Source organism: Rhinopithecus bieti, unplaced genomic scaffold (assembly GCF_001698545.2).
Source record: "Rhinopithecus bieti isolate Rb0 unplaced genomic scaffold, ASM169854v2 scaffold_33652, whole genome shotgun sequence".
Classification (NCBI taxonomy): domain Eukaryota; kingdom Metazoa; phylum Chordata; class Mammalia; order Primates; family Cercopithecidae; genus Rhinopithecus; species Rhinopithecus bieti.
The window spans coordinates 3,895,285-3,914,040 of NW_016814761.1; the positions used below are offsets into that span (position 1 = coordinate 3,895,285).

The window sequence follows — 18,756 nt, forward strand, 5'->3', positions numbered from 1 at the left end:
CTTCTCGTCTCAGCCTCCCAAAGTTCTGGGATTAAAGTGTGAGCTGCCTTGCCTGGCCCAAGTTGCCATTTAGTGTGTTAGGCCAGGCACAGTGTCTCATGTCTGTAACCCCAGCACTTTGGGAGGCTGAGGCGGCGGATCACTTGAGGTCAGGAGTTCAAGACAAGCCCGGCCAACATAGTAAAACCCCGTCTCTACCAAAAAATACAAAAATCAGCCGGGCATGGTGGCAGGAGCCTGTAATCCCAGCTACTCAGGAGGCTGAGGCAGGAGAATTGCTTGAACCGGGTGGGCAGAGGTTGCAGTGAGCTGAGATGGTGCTATTGCACTCCAGCCTGGGCGACAGAGCGAGACTCCATCTACAAAAATAAATAAATAAATAGCTTATTTATTGAAGGCCTTTTAGTCAAGGCATGAAGGAAGCAGCAAGGAGAGGGCAGGCACAGGAGGAGCTTGCTAGACGGGGGAGTGGTGAGTGCGAGGGTCCTGAGGCAGTTGTGAGCCTGCACTGTTCCTGGCCCAGCCAGGAGGCCAGTGTGGCTGGAGGGGAGGGAGTGATGGACAGGACAGGTAGAGAAGTCCAAGAGGGATAATGCCAGATTGTGAGAGCTGTGGAGGGCCGGGTGAGGGCTTTGGCTGTGACTCTGGATTGAACGGAGCAGGTGTGCACAGGGCAGTCACAGGCCTTGCATTTGAACAGGCTCTCCCTGGCTGCTGCGTGGAGAGTGCACTGAGGGGAACCAGAGCAGGCGCTAGGAGACCCGTGGTGGGTGGTGCAGAAACTCAGGCTAGAGGGCAGCAGTGTACAGGCTGTAGCCAGTGTTTTCTTTTTCTTTTCTTTTTTTTTTTTTTTTTGAGATGGGGTGTTTGCTCTGTCACCTAGGCTAGATGCAGTGGTATAATTTCGGCTCACTGCAACCTCCCTCTCCCAGGTTCAAGTGATACTCCTGCCTCAGACTCCCGAGTAGCTGGGACTACAGGTGCACACCACCACGCCCGGCTAATATTTTCTATTTTAGTAGAGACGAGGCTTCACCATGTTGGCCAGGCTGGTCTCAAACTCCTGACCTCAAGTGATCTGCCCACCTCGGCCTCCCAAAGTACTAGGATTATAGGCATGAGCCACTGCACCCGGCCAGGCTGTAGCCAGTTTTGAAGGTGGAGGTGGCAGGAGCTGCTGACCAACTGGATGTGGATTTGAGAGAAAGTGAGAAGCCAGGGGTGACCCCAAGGTGCCTGGTTTGAACACCCGAGTTGCCGCCATCAGCTGTGGGGGGGAAGCATGCCTAGCAGATTTGGGGGCCCATCGAGTTGACAATGGGACATGTTGGGTTTGAAATGCTTATTACACAGCTGCAGATTCAAATCCGGAATTCAGGGGACATGGATAGTATGTTTTACTTTTTTTCTACATTGCGTGATGTTCTGTTATCTTGAAGGACTTGCTGGGCAGGATTAGACTGCCCTTCAGGGCTAGACAATTCCTAGAAACTGTAAACCACGAGTCAGTGAGTCCATCTTTGGTATATAAACCAGCCAAGCCCGAGCCCACACCCCAAGCCACTTGCTGTATATAACTCTCACACCAGGCCAAGATTCCCCCTGCCCTGAACAGACCCAGGGCCAGGCACAGACAACAAGGAACAGCCCCTTGACCCAAAAACCTACCAGAATTATTCAAATCACCTGGTCCCAACCCGCCTCCCAGGCCCTGCCGTGCTTTTCCCACAGGAAGCCCAGTAAAGGCTGTGGCCCGGGCCCCACTCCCTTCTCCCTCCAGACCAATGCTGGTGCTTCCCTATGGCCCTGTGGGCGTGATGGACCCCGGGTTCCCAGGAGCACTGTGAGTCACAGTGAACTTTCCTTTCAGTGGCGCTGACCTCTCTGTGCTGTCACCCAGTCACCTTTATAAATTAAGACACGAGGCTGGGCGAGGTGGCTCGTGCCTGTAATCTCAGCACTTTGGGAGGCTGAGGTGGGCGAATCATGAGGTCCTGATCAAGACCATCCTGGCTAACACAGTGAAACCCCATCTCTATCAAAAATACAATTAGCTGGGCATGGTGGCGCGTGCCTGTAGTTCCAGCTACACGGGAGGCTGAGGCAGGAGAATGCCCTGAACCCGGGAGGCAGAGGTTGCAGTGAGCCGAGATCGCGCCACTGCACTCCAGCCTGGGCAACAGAGCAAGACTCCGTCTCAAAAAAAAAAAGACACGAACACAAATTGCGTGGCCAGGCTGTGGGGTGCATGTGGGGAAGTCGGGAGCGCAGGTGAAGCCACCTTAGCAGCGAATGCAGAGAGAGGACAGCAGAGGACCAGCCCAGGACAGCCCAGGGTTAGGAGACCAGGGAGCAGGGAGGACTTGCCCCTGGGAACTGAGGACAGGTGGGTGGGGAGGCAGGAGGGGACTGAGGGCAGAGGGCATACGGGGAGCCAGGGCAGAGGGCATGTAAGAAGCAAAGTTCTCATGAAGGGAGGGGTCTGCTGAGCCAACTGGTGCTGAGGCGGCAAGGTGAGGCCTGCCCCAGGACAGTCACTGCGCTCCACAACAGGAGGCCATAGGTGACAAGGACAGCATCAGTGGGCCAGGACAGGGCCTGCCTGGGTAGGGGCGAGAGAGAGTGGAGGGAGAGAAACTGGGACTGGTAAAAGTAGATGGATTTTTCAAGTTTTGTTGAAACAGAAAAAGAGGGATATGCTAGAGGGAGAACAAGGGCTAAGGGAGAAATGTCTAAAGTGAGTCCTGGGCGGGGCAAACACAGGCAACTTTGGGTCAGGCACGCCTGGTCTCAAGGCCCGGCTCCAAAGTGAAGGCAGCACGCATTGTCTCTGGAGCCCACCGTGCCAGGCCTCGTGCTGAGCCCACACATGCATGATCTCAGGCAATTTTCCCAGTTGCCTCACAGCACACACAAGGTGGGTATCGCTATGATGTTCCTTTTACAGATGAAGAGACTGAGGTTCTCAGTGGCTGAGTTGCTTGTCTGCGGAGCTGGGAGGTGAGCCGGTGATAACTGCTCAGCCCTCAGCTATCCACCCAGCACCACCCCAGTCACTCTGCTGGCTGGGCTCCTTGCTCCTCATCCAGGGAGAAGGGATGCTAGCAGCCTCTACCCTGGGGGCTGCCTCCGTCACCACTGGAAGGCTGCATAGGTGTCAGCTTTTAGATGGGAAGTTGGAGGCGAGAAAACGGAGGGGAGGAAGTTTTCTCCTGGGGACCCGACCCTCCCGCCACTACCCCAACGTGGTCCCACCTGACAGGCTGCTGGGGCTCATCTGCTGTGTCAGGATGGCCTTGAGCTTTTTGATCTCCTCCTGGTACTCGCGAAGCAGCTGCTGGGTGCGGGGGCCGCAGGCCTAGCCTCCCCACTCCCTCCTGGTACCCTCACCATTCTTGTCTTCCCCCTTACCAATCTTGGGAGTGAGTAGGGTTGGGGTGAGGAGTAGGGAAAAAGGAGGAAGGCAGATGGCTGAGGTGGAATGCCTTGCAACGGTGTTCAAGGCCCTCTCCACCCCAGTCCTGCCTGACCACCTCCCATCACCCAAGGCAGCCCAGCAGAGGGCTTTGTAGTTCCCCAAATGCACCTTAGAGTTTTGCGCATCTCTGCACACACTGGACACTCTTATCCTAACAAGGAAATTTCTCCTCTTCCAAGACTTTGCTCAACTACTGCCTCCTCCGGGAAGCCTTCCCTCACTGACATTATCCCACCACAGACAGACGTGGCTGACCATGCACTCCTTTCTGCCCTGTACAGCTGTCTGCCCTAGAGTGTGTCAGGTTGCATGTGATGGTCTGCTGGAGTGTCCTTCTTCCTCAGGAGATTAGGTACCCCACAAGGCACAGCCTGCATCTGATTCATCTCTGTGTATCCAGTACCCAGCACAGGTCCACACACAGAGGAGCAGCTCAGGGAACCTTGAATGGATGGATGGGCAGGCGAGTGGAAAAATAGATAAAAGAATGGATGATAGGATGGAGTGAATGAATGGGTGGATATATGGATGATAGCGTGGATGGGGTGGGTGATTAGAATGGGTGAATGGATGGGTAGATAAAATGAATGGAAGATGGGTAGGTGGGTAGATAGAAGGAAGGATGGAGATGGATGGATGAATGGATGAGTGGGTGGATGGATGGAAAGATGGATGGGAGATGGAAGGATGGAAGGAAGAAAGGAAGAAAGCATCTCTGGATGAATAGATGAGTGGATGAAAGGAAGATTGATGAATGGATGGATGCATGAACAAATGGATGGAAGGAAGGATCAATGGATGAATGGACGCATGGATGGATGACAGATGAATGGACGGAAGAAAGGAAGGAAGGGTCAGTGAATGGATTGATGGATGAATGGATGGGTGGGTGGGTGGCTGTGTAGACGGATGGATGGAAGGAAGAAATGGATTGATGGAATGGAGGGAGGGATGGGTAGATGGAAGGATGGAAGGATCAATGGATGGATGGATGGATGGATGGATGGATGGATGGATAGATGTATAGGTGGGTGAGTGGATGGGTGGATGGGGGACTGTGCAGATGGATAAATAATGGGGTGGGTAGGAAGGTGGGTAGGTGGACGAAAAGGTGGGTGGATGAATGGGTAAATGGGAGGATGGGCAGATGGGTGGATGACTGGGTAGGTGAATGGGTGTGTGTAGAATGAACAGATGGAGAGGAAAGTGGGTGGGAGGGGGATGAATGGACAGACAGACACAAGGTTTTTTGTGTTCCCTTCCCTAAGAGCTTCTGAGATAAAAAAAATCTTAAGACTCCTTCAGTTCCAAAGCCCCTTCAGGCCAATGCTCCAGGTGTGGATTTCCACCTGCCAGGTGACAGGCAAATGCCGGGGCGCACAAGCTGCTATAACAAGGTGCCCGTGAAGAGCAGATGCGGCTGTGGGGAGCGAGTTGCCAGCCGCTGAGCAGCGAACACGCATTGCGACAATGCCACGGACAGCAGCAGACGAGGGGGTGGGGGTGGGGTGGGGATAATGGATGAGCAGATCAGAGGCGGGGAGTGGGCGACAGCCTGCATCAGATGGGACAGGCCAGACAGACTGCCCTCCTCCCAGGGCACTAACAAGCAGATACCATCTGGGCCGTCTCCAACCAGGGCCCTGCGCTCACATGGGGCTGAGGGGCGGGAGGATGCCGCTGCCACTGTCTTTTAGATGGGAAGTTGGAGGCGAGAAAACGGAGGGGAGGAAGTTTTCTCCTGGGGACCCGGCCCTCCCGCCACTACCCCAACGTGGTCCCACCTGACAGGCTGCTGGGGCTCATCTGCTGTGTCAGGATGGCCTTGAGCTTTTTGATCTCCTCCTGGTACTCGCGAAGCAGCGCATCCTTGGGGTCCTCATTGATGCGTGGCTTGTTCCTGATGTTCTTGGCCCGGTTGGCGTAGCGCAGTGTGCTGAGTGTCTCATCGTAGTTGTTGTCCGCAGGCGACAGGCAGGCCACCATCAGCGTCTTGGTGTTGCCACCCAGTGAGTCCTGCAGCAGCCGCGTCAGCTTTGAGTCACGGTAGGGGATGTGCTTACAGCGCCCGTCCACCAGCGCCGAGATGACGTTGCCCAGCGCCGACAGCGACAGGTTGATCTTGGTGGCCTCCTTGAGCCGCTCGCCCGTGGCCCCGGTCTTGGACTGCCGCTCGCTGCCCGCCAGGTCCACCAGGTTCAGCTTGCCCGCCCGGAGGTGGTCCTTGCCCCGCTCATCTGCAGACAGACCAGGCAGAGGGGCGAGGGCCTTGGGTGAGCCCTATGTATCGAGGGCAATCAGTACCAGGCACTGGGTGCTCAATGTCTGCCCACCGAGGGTTTCCCCTCAGCTGCACAGGAGCCTCAGGAAGCAGGTGCTATTATTGGGCTCATCTTACAGATGGGTAAACTGAGGCTCAGAGAGGGCATGGAACTTGCCCAAGGTCACACAGCTGCTAAAAGCTATAGCCACCATCAGAACCCAGGGCAGGCTGTCTCCAGGAGCAGGGGCTGGAGTTGGAGACCATTCTGAGTGCAACAGGGCCTCTGGCTGCCACAGCAGCTCCTGAAGGCTTCCTGCAAGGTCAAAGGTGGAGAAGGACAGGGGTGTGGCTGGATCGCCAGGGAGTTATGTCACTCAACACAGAAAACATCTGCTTTGGAGACTCCTGGACCCGGTTCCCAACCCAGTCCTGTCTTCTCCTTGCTGTGTGGCAGTAGCAGAGCCACCTATCTCCCAGATTCTCAATTCCCCACATCAACAAAATGAGACCCCACTAGGGTTTGTGAGACAAAGTGGCAGATGTCAGAAGCCACGTTTGCTCTTTTCCACTTGCCAGCATAATCAGCTCACAAAGCCACTGCCTCTGTGCCAACGTGCAGAGCTGTGCAGAGCTCCGCAGATATGCTTTGAAGACAAAACCGAATGGAGTCTACAGTTCCCCACGTCTCTGGCTGAGTCACCACCTCACTTAAAGACAGACCCTAGGCCATGCCTTTTCCTACACATGAGATAATGTCTGCCAGGGTTTGTGAGGAAGCCTCTGGAATCTATCCCCAGATGTGCTCTTGCACCCAAACCTTGATGTGATTCTGAGCAAGTCAGATGCGATTCTGCAGGTGCTGCCTTCACCACCTGTATATAAACTGTGACCTGAAATACTGACAGAGCCGCTCTGGGCTGTAGGCCCCAGTCTATTATCCTCAGTAGGACATCTCTTTTTATTTTTATTTTTATTTTTTTTTTGAGACGGAGTCTCGCTCTGTCGCCCAGGCTGGAGTGCAGTGGCCAGATCTCAGCTCACTGCAAGCTCCGCCTCCTGGGTTTACCCCATTCTCCTGCCTCAGCCTCCTGAGTAGCTGGGACTATAGGCACCCGCCACCTCGCCCGGCTAGTTTTTTCTGTAGTTTTTAGTAGAGACGGGGTTTCACCATGTTCGCCAGGATGGTCTCGATCTCCTGACCTCATGATCTGCCCGTCTCGGCCTCCCAAAGTGCTGGGATTACAGGCTTGAGCCACCGCGCCCGGCCTTTTTATTTTTTTGCCTTTGGGACAGGATCTCACTCTGTTGCCCAGACTGGAGTGCAGTGGTGCAATCCTAGCTCAATACAGCCTCGAACTCCTAGGCTCAAGCAATCCTCCTGCTTTAGTCTCCCGAGTAGCTGGGACTGAAGGTGTACATCACCACACCTGGCTAATTTCTTTCTTTCTAGAGATTGGGTGTCCCTATATTGCCCAGGCTGGTCTCAAACTCCTGGTCTCAAGTGATCCTCCTGCCTTGGCCTCCCAAGGTGCCGGGATTGCAGGCGTGAGCCGCCGCGCCAGGTTTGTTAATTTTTCTTTAGTTGACAGGTTGGTGGGGTCTGGAGAAGTAAACAGCGCATTTGTAGCCAGCCGGTTCTTTAGGCTATTAAAAAACAACAGGCTGGGTGTGGTGACTCACGCCTGTAATCTCAGCACTTCGGGAGGCCAAGGCAGGTGGATCACCTGAGGTCAGGAGTTCAAGACCAACCTAGCCAACATGGTGAAACCTTGTATCTACTAAAAATACAAAAAACAGCCAGGCATGGTGGCACATGCCTGTAATCCCAGCTACTCGGGAGGCTGAGGCACAAGAATTGCTTGAACCTGGGAGGCGAAGGTTGCAGTGAGCCGAGATTGTGACACTGCACTTCAGCCTGGGCGACAGAGCAAGACTCTGTCTCAAAAACAACAACCACAGGCCAGGGGCAGCAGCTCACACCTGTAATCCCAGAACTTTGGGAGATGGGCAGATTGCTTGATCCCAGGAGTTCGAGACCAGCCTGGGCAACATGGTGAAACCCCCTTCGCTAACAACAACAACAAAAAAATTAGCCAGGGCAGGGCGCGGTGGCTCACGCCTGTAATCCTAGCACTTTGGGAGGCCGAGGCGGGTGGATCACGAGGTCAGAAGATCGAGACCATCCTGGCTAACATGGTGAAACCCGTCTTCACTAAAAATACAAAAAATTAGCCAGGCATGGTGGCGGGCGCCTGTAGTCCCCGCTACTCGGGAGGCTGACACAGGAGAATAGCGTGAACCTGGGAGGCAGAGTTTGCAGTGAGCCAAGATTGCACCACTGCACTCCAGCCTGGGCGACAGAGCGAGACTCTGTCTCAAAAAAAAAAAAAAAAAAAAATTACCCAGGTGTGGTGGTGCATGCCTGTGGTCTCAACTATTTCAGAGGCTGAGGTGGGATGATCACCTGAGCCTAGGAGGTTAAGGTTGCAGTGAGCTGTGATCATGCCACTGCATTCTAGCCTGGGCAACAAAATAAAACCCTGATTCAGAAGAAAAAGAAAAGAAAACATAAAAAAACCACACCAAAAACAGCTGGGTGTGTAGTGTCGTGTGCCTGTGGTCCCAGCTACTCAGGAGGCTGAGATGGGAGGAATGCTTGAGCCCAGAAGTTCAAGGCTACAGTGAGCTATGATTGCACCACTGCACTCCAGCCTGCGTGGCAGAGTGAGACCCTGTCTCTAAAAATAGGACAGGAAGGAACCTGGTGCTGCCCCTTTGGGAAGCTCTTTGCAGAACGGAACAGGAGCCTTAACCATGTGTGTTATCTTTGCTCCAGGACTCCATTCCAGGGAACCGAGTCTGAGGAAATGACTCTCAGATAAGAAAAAGCTTTGTGCACACAGATGTCCATCATGGCATGACTTCCAGCACGGGGAAACTGGAAACCACTGATCAAGGACCGGCTGGAAAAGGGCATGAGCCAGGCCACTACACATGGTCATGAAGACACGGTGATAGTAACATGCAGAAATGCTTAGTGATGGCAAGGGAGATGAAACCAGGGGAAACCATGGCATAAGATTTCAGTTGTGTTTAAAACATTCATAGGAAGAAAAGGATCAAAAGAAAATATGGGCTGGGCGCAGTGGCTCATGCCTTTAATCATGCCTGGGAGGCTGAGATGGATTGCTTGAGTCCAGGAGCTTGAGACCAGCATGGGCAACATGGCGAGATCCTGTTGCTACAAAACATAAAAATTAGCTGGGTGTGCTGGTGCATGCCTGTAGTTCCAAGCTACTTGGGAGGCTAAGGTGGGAGGATTGGTTGAGCCTGGGAGACCAAAGTTGCAGTGATCTGAGATTACACCACTGTACTCCAGCCTGGGCAACAGAGCTGTCTCAAAAAAAAAAAAAAAAAAAAAAAAAAAAAAAAACAAACCAATGTGTATATATGTGTGTGTATATATATTGTATATTTATATATAAATAAACATAATATAAAGAATTATATTATAAATATAAATAATTATTATATATTAGTATAATGCTTAAATGTTAGTGGTGTTTAGGTGTCAGAACCATGAGTAACTGTTCCCTACCATTCCCTACTTTCTTTTTTTTTTTTTTTTTGAGACGGAGTCTTGCTCTGTCGCCCGGGCTGGAGTGCAGTGGCCGGATCTCAGCTCACTGCAAGCTCCGCCTCCCAGGTTTTACGCCATTCTCCTGCCTCAGCCTCCGGAGTAGCTGGGACTACAGGCTCCGGCCACCTCGCCCGGCAAGGTTTTTTTTTTGTATTTTTAGTAGAGACGGGGTTTCACCGTGTTAGCCAGGATGGTCTCGATCTCCTGACCTCGTGATCCGCCCGTCTTGGCCTCCCGAAGTGCTGGGATTACAGGCTTGAGCCACCGCGCCCGGCCCCATTCCCTACTTTCTTACCATCATCACTGAGCTCACATTATTTTATAAGGTGAATGTGCAACCAGCCTGCCTCATCCTTCAAACCTTCCTGCAAAGACCAAGAGGTGCCCCCCCCAAAACCCGCTCCCCCCTCCTCCCTCCTGATCTGTCCTCAGTTGCCCTGGTCTCTGCGCCTCCCCAAGCTGCAGCATTGAGGCTGTGACCACGCTGGTCCCAGCCTTCCCCATATCAGCACCCCCGGGACACTGAGACTCATGGCCTCATACCCAAGCAAGCAATGGGGCTTGGCCCAAGGCCAGGTCACCACACCGGTTGGGCAATATGTCCAGGAGGTTCCATCTACCCAGGCCTTGACCCTGGGTAGTGCAGTGGTGCGATCTCAGATCACTGCAACCTCGGTCTCCCGGGCTCAACCAATCCTCTCACCTCAGCCTCCCAAGTAGCTGGGACTGTAGGCATGCACCACCACACCCAGCTAATTCCTGACCCTGATTCCTGGGTCAGGGATCTCTCCAGAATTATGTTCCCAGTTGGGCTGAGGCCACCTCCTGCCCCACTGCTCTTTGGAGTTCTAGTCATGATGGACCACAACTTGGAGGCAGCTGCAGTATTCATGGGAAAACCCAGACATCAGGGAGACCGGGTTCAAATCCCAGCGCCACCAGTTAGCGGCAGTAAGACCTTGAACAAGCAAATCACTTTCCCTCTCAGAGCCTCTGTTTCCTCATCTATAAAATGAGGATTCTAGTGCCTGTCTCTAAATGGAATGAAAGGTATAAAGAGTTTGGCACTGCAGATGGCCAATAGGGGCCCCCAAATAAACATGGGTTTCTTTCCTTCCTCTTCGCTTTCTCAGAAGCTCTTCCAGAAAAAAATAATAATGAGATGACTGAGGAGTAGAGAACGTTAGAGAGAGAGAGGAGAATCCACAGGGTTGGAGTGACACACACTCCAGAGGAAGACCCCGGGATAGAAGCTGGGCTCTGATGCTAGTTCCTAGTTGTGTGACCTCAATTTCTTCATCTGTAAAATGAGGATGATTCAGTATCCACCTCATGGGAGTGCTGAAGGAGTAAGTGAGACAATGCACACATATTACCTGGCATATTGGCTGGGCGCAGTGGCTCACGCCTGTAATCCTAGCACTTTGGGAGGCCAAGGCGGGAGGATTGCTTGAGCTCAGGAGTTCAAGACCAACCTGGGCAACATAGCAAGACCCCATCTCTACAAAAAATTAGCCAGGCATGGTGGTTTACCTGTAGTTCCAGCTGCTCAGGAGGCTGAGGTGGGAGGACCACCCGAGCCTGGGAGGCAGAGGTTGCAGTGAGCCGAGATCACCACTGCACTCCAGCCTGGGTGACAGAGTGAGACCTTGTCTCAAAAAGCAATAAAATAAATAAAAATTGTCTGGCACATAGTAAGTGCTCAATGTTGGCTCCCAGTGTTACTGTCGTTGCTGCTGCTTATTCTGGGAACACGGTCCCAGCATCCCAAGGATCCTCTTGGGTTTCCTCCAGGCTGTTAGAGCATCTCTTCCCACTTTCCAGGGGCTCTTGCGACCCCGAGAGGTGGCATGCCTTGGCTAGTGGTAGTGGAAGTGTGGCTGGGTCATCTGTCCCCCCGCCCCCTCTGCAGCAGCTCGCATACCCACAGCAGACATCTCGATGCTGATGGTGAAGATGGAGTGGGAGCGTGAGGAATCCTTGTTCATCAGCGTGTAGCCGACTGAGCGGTTCTTCCAGCCAGTCTCCATGATGTGCTCACACTGGGCCACGCTGTGCACTGTGTGCATGGACAGCCCCTTCACGTACACGCCCTTCTCTGGGTGCTCCTTCAGCTGAGGGAAGAGAAACGGGTCAGGGGTGGAACCTCCAGCCCCCAAGGGTTAGGACCAGGGATGGTCAAGGAACCAGAGAGAAGGGCCCCATGCGGACCGCCCTTGCCCTCCTGCAGTGCAGGCTGGCACCTCACACGCCTGTCACAGGGAGGGTTGCGTTCCAGGCTCAGCCAGCCTCAGACCTACCCCTGCCTCCTACTTGCTGTGGGACCTTCAGCCAGTGACAACCTAAGCCTCAGTTTCCACATCTGTAAAATGGGAATGAGACAGCTATCTCACAGGGATATGGGGAGGAATCCGTAAAATAAGGCACATACAATGCTTAGCATGGTGCCAGCACCTAAGTGCCCCATAGATGCCAGCCACCGTTAGTGCTATGATTGCAAAGGCGGTTTTCCGTCAGGGAGCTTCAGATCCCAGGGGCTGTGCCTGTCGCTACCCATGAGCCCCGAGTGCTGTCTCCTTTCGCCCTGTTGCTAGGGCTCCATATCCCCTCCGCCGTGGCTCTAGAACAACAGGAATATCCCCAAACCCTCAGATCACAGGTGAGGCCACTAGCTGCCCAGAACCCCACAGGCTCACAGCCCGGAGGCCACCAGCCCTCAGGGCGATGGCAGCAGTAAATTAATTTATCTGCTGGCTCCCTGCTGGTTTTCCAGGCAGCAAAGTCATTTTGTTGCAGACACAGAGCGGTGAAATGCAGTATTTTTCAAGTGTGAGAGGAAATAAAACCACTCTGGCACAAGAGCAGAATGAATGAGGACAAAAGGCATTAGTCTGCCAAGTGGCCCTGCGGGTCAGAGCCACAGGAGGCTCAGCTGCTTTGCTCCCAGTAGCTTTAGGGGGGTCCCAGGTGGGCTCAGGCCCCTGCTGTGGGAGGGGCGTGGGTGGGGGTCAGGGGTGGTCCTATCTGCTGCAGCGTGGAAAAACAGCCAAGCCCCACCAAGGGACTGGGCTTCATGGAATAGAAGAGTAACTGACACCCAGAAAGGAGAAGGTGAAGGTCACAGCTGTTAGTGGGGGTCACAGCCGATGGAAGGCTCCAGGGGCAGGGCACAGAGATAGGCCGGAGCATCCTGCAGTGGCTGAAGCTTGAGATGACAGAGGGTGGGTCTTGGCCCAGGTGGCAGCTGTGAGGAGGGAGCTCAGAGGATGGAGCTGCGTGTGGCCGGAGGGCACCCCGTTCTGTGACTTGCTGGTTGGGGAAGTTAATTTGCCTCTCTAGGTCTCAATTTTCTCTTCCGTAAAATGGGGATGATAACTCCTATTTCTACAAGATCATTATGAGGATTAGGAAGAGAACAGATCTAAAAAAAAGTTCTGTGGGTACTCAGCAGGGGCTCAGTTACAAAAAGGATGAGGTCGCCATCTCGGGCCTGAGCAACCCGAGGAGACAACCCGTCACCCAAGAGGTCTCCTGCCACGAGATTTTCCAGCCCAGGAAGGCTCCCTGCTCCCAAACTTGTGACGGCCTCAGGGGTCCTCCCTCCACAGCACTCCCAACCTCACTCCACCCCCGACACCTGGGGAGGCGCTGAGTGACAGCTCCCAGCTGCACACCAGGCTCCTTGGTAACTGCTCATCTCTGCTGCAGAGGCCAGAGCCGGGTCACCATGGCAACCAGCTGGGATGCGGCAAGGATGAGAGAGGGGAGCATGGCAGGAACATGTCCATCGCTGCCACAGGGAGGGGAGCCCTTGACACTTTGCTGGGACATGGGTGGGGAGAACCCGCTGGACAGGCCCCCTCAGACCTCGCCAGATCAGGTAGTACAGGGCTGGGTTCTGGGATGGTAGTTTACAGTGGCTAGGGGGAGGGCACAGAACTCTGCTTCCCCAAACCTCTTGCTGGTCTTAAGTGATGTAATAACCTCTGATTATAACCACAATCGGGCCTCTGTTAAACACGGGTTAACAGTGTGTGCTGTGGAGCTCCCGGGTTCAAATCCCATCGCCACTCTTTATTGACTGTGTGTCCTTGGGCTGGTCTTACTTAGCTAAGCACATAGAGCCTCAGTTTCCTCATCTGTCATTATAAGGGATAAGAACGGCGCCTCCTCCTGGACTGCCAGGAGGTTTACATGAGAGCCATCTGCACATCCTCCTCAAGGGAGCGTGTCTAAAGCCCGGTGGCCCCCCGAGTGTGTTTCAGAGAGTGCATCTGTCACTGCAGCCCCCAAGGCAGCTGGTTCAATAGGCCTGAGGCCCGTGGCTCAGCTGCAGCAAGTGTGCGCAGCTGCCAGCCTTTGGCCCCTCTAAGCCCGGGTAACTGAGGCCTTTCTAGGGTCCAGGGTAGTGAGAAGGGGGAGGAGGGCTCCCTGCTGCTCCAGTGCAGGTTAGCAGAAGGTTTGCAGGGGGCCAGAGTGCCCTAACCCCACAGGCTGACCTTCTGGGACTCACATGTGGGAACAACACCCTGTGTTGCCTCCTGTCTCTGATTCCCTGTCCGGGGGATGAGCTATGATTCAGCTGCACTAGGAGAGAGAATGTGGTAGAAAAACTCTAGGTGGGAGGATGCAGGCTCCCGCATAAAAAACACCAAGTGGCTGGGTGCATGTGGTGATACATGCCTGCAGTCCCAGCTACTGGGGCGCTGAGGTAGAAGGCTCAAGGCCAGGAGTTCGAGGCCAGCCTGGGCAACGCAGCGAGACTCTGTCTCAAAATGGTCTCGCTGCTTTGCCCAGGCTGGAGTGCAGTGGCACAATCTCAGCTCACTGCAACCCCTACCTCCTGGGTTCAAGTGATTCTCCTGCCTCAGCCTCCCCAGTAGCTGGGACTACAGACGTGCACCACCACGCCCAGCTAGTTTTTGTATTTTTAGTAGAGATGGGTTTTCACCGTGTTGGCCAGACTGGTCTCGAACTCCTGACCTCAAATGATCCGCCCACCTTGGCCTCCCAGAGTGTTAGGATTATGGGCAAGAGACACCGTGCCCTGCCTAAAAAACTTTTTTTTATTAAAAAAAAAAAAAATGTCCCGACTCCAGTGTCCCAGTGCCGGCACCCTCAGGACACTTTCCTGTATTTCTGAGGGAGCAGCACCAATGCCAACCTCCCCCCTACCAGCCCCACCTGCCCACAATGGGTCTGTGCCCACCTCCAGCTTCTGCTTGGTGTCAGTCCCCAGGAGGTCCCGGACATCTTCATTGTAGATCTCCAGGTAGGAGGCCCGGACCAGGAACTTGGTGTTCTCTGCACACTGCACGGAGCACACAGAAAGAATCTAGACATCAGAGCTCCAAGTCTACCTGCTGCCAGGCTTGGCTCTGGGCCCTGGGCCCTCTGCCACCAGGACATCATGGGAGGAGAAGGAATGTCGAGGCAAGAGGAGTCTCCAACCCAACCCGCCCTGCTGGCCCTCCTGGCAAGCTCTCTCCTCGTCTCCAGCTTGGTGGGTGCTCAGGCCTCTTTGAGTTGTATAATCTTCATATTGCTGTCTAATGCTCTGTCTACAATCCTCATGGGAAAGGAAACAGAGGCCTCCCCACTATTCAGGGTAAAAAAAACACACAAACAAACAAAAAAACAGGGCCAGGCGCTGCTCACGCCTGTAATCCCAGCACTTTCGGAGGCCTAGGTGGGTGGATCACCTGAGGTCAGGAGTTCAAGACCAGCCTGACCAACACGATGAAACCCCATCTCTATTAAAAATACAAAAATTAGCCAGGCGTGGTAGCAGACGCCTGTAATCCCAGCTACTTAGGAGGCTGAGGCAGGAGAATTGCTTGAACCAGGGAGGCAGAGGCTGCCGTGAGCCAAGATTGTGCCATTGCACTCTAGCCTGAGCAACAGAGCAAGACTCCATCTCAAAAACAAAACAAAACAAAACCCCAGCCGGGCGCGGTGGCTCACGCCTGTAATCCCAGCACTTTGGGAGGCCAAGGCCGGCGAATCACTTGAGGTCAGGAGTTCAAGACCCAACCTGGCGAAACCCCATCTCTACTAAAAGTATAAAAACTAGCCGGATGTGGTGACGGGTGCCTGTAATCCCAGCTACTTGGGAGGCTAAGGCAGGAGAATTGCTTGAATCTGGGAGGCAGAGGTTACAGTGAGCCAAGATCACGCCATTGTACTCCAGCCTGGGTGACAGAGCAAGACTCCGTCTCAAAAAACAACAACAACAAAAATCTGAGGCCACAGGGAAGGCCTGGGCCAAGCACTGGCTCTGGGCTGGTCCTTGGCAGCTCTCCGAGGCCCTACATATTGCTCTGGCTACCATGGTGAGTCCTGGGAGCGGCACAGGTGTGACAGCGACACTGCAGCTGACCAGGGTCATCCCCATCCGCCATTCCCCATGCACTGCCACAAATGGTCGCCAGGTAATTCTCACCTGCAGCCTGGATGCTGGGATGAATTCAGAGTCTAGTCTCAACCTGGCCCATAAAGGCTCAGAGTCTCAACCTCCCTATCTCAAAAATGGGGCTATCAGCTACCTCCTGGGTCAGGCTGGAGATTCAGTGAGATAAGGATGCCAAGGGCTTCACATACGACTTGGTCTATAACAATTGCTCAATAAAGAGGGAAGCTGTGATTGTTACAACCACTTCCTGGCCCAGTGCACAGGGTCAGCAGATCCACAAGAAATGCTCCACTAAGGGTTAGAAGCCAAAAATGACGCGAGAAAAGCATGGACAGAATTTTCTCTGTTTTAAGTTTTTTTCCCACCACCTTTTCAGAACCCGGAGCCTTCCCTGCTCACCTACACGGGGTCAGGCCGGACTCCGAACACTTCCCGTGTCCCTGCCACCTGTCAGAAGTGCTCTGGGGCCCAGCTGCAGCTCTGGCCCTGCCCCTTCCCTCCATGAGGCCTGTACCTGGACGCTCTCGAACACGTGCTCGAAGGCCCTGGGGATGATGCCTCTCTGGGAGGGTGGATCCGGCAGGCCCTGCATGGTGAAGGACTTTCCGCTGCCTGTCTGGCCGTAGGCAAAGATGGTGCCATTGTAGCCCTCAGTGACGCCCTAAGTGGGAGGAAGCCAGGACCCTGTGATCAGTGGACCAGGCACAGCAGGGCTCGGGACAGGGCTCCCTAACTCACAGACTCAGGGCCCTTCCTGGTCCCCCCACCCAACAATGGCACTGGAGTGTGCAGATAAACAAGGCCCAGCTCTGTCCTCAAGGAGCTGACTGTCTGGTGGGGTAGAAGCTGTCCCTGTGTGTGGGTGGGGAAGAGCCTGCGCTGCGGGCTTGGCCCCCTGGGCTCACATCCATCTCCACCTTTACTGTGTGCCCTTGGGCTGGCCTTACTGAGGCACATTGATAAGATGATAAGAGCAACACCTTAGGCCAGGCAGGGTGGCTCACGCTTGTAATCCTAGCACTTTGGAAGGCTGAGGCGGGCGGATCACCTGAGGTCAGGAGTTCGAGACCAGCCTGGGCAACACGGTGAAACCCTGTCTCTACTAAAAATACAAAAATTAGCTGGGTGTGGTGGTGAGCTCCTGCAGTCCCAGCTACTCAGGAGGCTGAGGCAGGAGAATTTATTGAACCTGGGAGATTGCAGTGAGCCGAGATCATGCCACTGCACTCCAGCCCGGGGGACAGAGTGAGACTCCATCCAAACAAACAAACAAACAAAAAAAGATCGGCCGGGCGCGGTGCCTCATGCCTGTAATTCCAGCACTTTGGGAGGCCGAGGCGGGAAGATCACCAGATCAGGAGATAGAGACCATCCTGGCTAACACGGTGAAACCCCATCTCTACTAAAAAATACAAAAACTTAGCCGGGCGAGGTGGCGGGTGCCTGTAGTCCCAGCTACTCTGGAGGCTAAGGCAGGAGAATGGCGTAAACCTGGGAGGCGGAGCTTGCAGTGAGCCAAGATCGCGCCACTCACTCCAGCCTGGGCGACAGAGTGAGACTCCATCTCAAAAAAAAAAAAAAAAAAAAGGATCAACATCTTAAAGGGTAAGAACAGCACCTGCGAGGCTCCCGCAGGGTGCATATGGGGATTCTTTTGTGCATTGGCACAGGAAGCACCGCCATACACAGGTGATCGCCCAATGTCCGCTTGCAATGGAGGGAGCTGGACACACACAGGTGATTCTCGTGGCGGGCTATGGGGCGGGCACACAGCGACAAGAGTCCAGACAGCCAGCAGGGATGGGGAGTACAAAGAAGTGAAAACAGGATGGTGCAGGAAGAACAAAGGACAGCTTTCCAGGCCGCAAAGACAGGGAGAATTGGGCAGGTGACAGGAAGAGGAAGGCATTCCAGGCTGAGGGGACAGCTTGAGTAAAGCCACACAGGTGAGGTGTGACGAGCAGGAGGTACTGGGGGAGGGGTGGAAGATGAGGCCTGGAAGGAAGAGAGGAGGGAAACCCGGTGCCGTTCCCAAAGTCATTCTTCGTTTATCGCTGTTTCTATTCATTCGACAGGGACTATGCTCAGCCTAGGGACAAAGTGGTGAACCAGGTAGACACAGTTCCTGTCCTTGCAGAGCTCATGAGCTTGCAAATTCTAGACCTTAGTGTGGGCTTGGGGTGGATCCTGTGTGGGCAGATCGTCCCAGAGAACTGCTCTGAGGCCCCAAGGGCCCACATGGCATCTATGCCCAGTTCCACTGCAAAGACCCATGCTGTAACCAAAACAGGGCTGGGTGTGCCCTGACTTGCCAGTGAGGGAAGATGAAAAGTCACCATTCTGCCAGACGCGGTGACTCATGCCTGTGATCCCAGCACCTGGCGGGCGGATCACTTGAGGTCAGGAGTTCGAGAACAGCCTGGCCAACATGGTGAAACCCCATCTCTACTAAAAACACAAAAATTAGACGGGTGTGGTGGCAAGCACCTGTAATCCCACCTACTTGGGAGGTTGAGGCACGAGAATCGCTTGAACCCAGGAGGCGGAGGCGCTGGGGACAGTGCAGACCTGGAGGCGACACCAGAGGCAGGCTGTGGTTGTGTCCCGCCTGGACAAAAGCCTCCGGACCTACCTGTTCCCGTCTGCCTGTGCCCCTCGAGGGCCTTTCCGCCTGGCTGGGGGGCAGCGCCGCCCCCTGGGTACCCTCGGGGCGGCCTCATGCCCTGCGGCCTGGAGGGCGGCCTGTCCGGCGCCCTCACCTCCACCAACGGGTAGGCGATCTCGTTGTAGATCTGCTCGGTGACGTGGTCCACGTGGTAGGCGCCGTCGAAGGTGAACCGCTTGGGCGGCTCGTCCACGGCGCCCGGGTTCTGGATGCAGCACTGGCCGCGCGCGCAGTCCACAGTCACCACGGGCTGGCAGCGCAGCTCCCGCTCCCGCTGGTTCATGGGGCGGCAGCGCAC

The 18,756-nt window shown here is 54.5% G+C and overlaps 1 protein-coding gene across 11 annotated transcripts in view; it reads right to left on the reverse strand.

Moving 5' to 3' along the window:
* The window catches only part of KIF17 (kinesin family member 17), a 53,993-nt gene extending 35,237 nt beyond the window's left edge, over positions 1-18,756 (reverse strand). For 6 of the 11 annotated variants that reach the window (XM_017852039.1, XM_017852036.1, XM_017852037.1 and 3 more), the window contains exons 1-6: positions 18,553-18,750; positions 16,308-16,454; positions 14,591-14,692; positions 11,306-11,495; positions 5,318-5,715; positions 3,256-3,310 (exon numbers count right to left, since the gene is read on the reverse strand). In XM_017852039.1, the coding sequence (XP_017707528.1) occupies positions 3,256-3,310; positions 5,318-5,715; positions 11,306-11,495; positions 14,591-14,692; positions 16,308-16,454; positions 18,553-18,741 (1,081 nt within the window). In that variant the 5' untranslated portion in view covers positions 18,742-18,750. Of the gene's footprint in view, positions 1-3,255; positions 3,311-5,262; positions 5,716-11,305; positions 11,496-14,590; positions 14,693-16,307; positions 16,455-18,425 lie in introns of all 11 variants that reach the window. The other 5 variants (XM_017852040.1, XM_017852038.1, XM_017852035.1 and 2 more) reach the window with 3 other exon arrangements.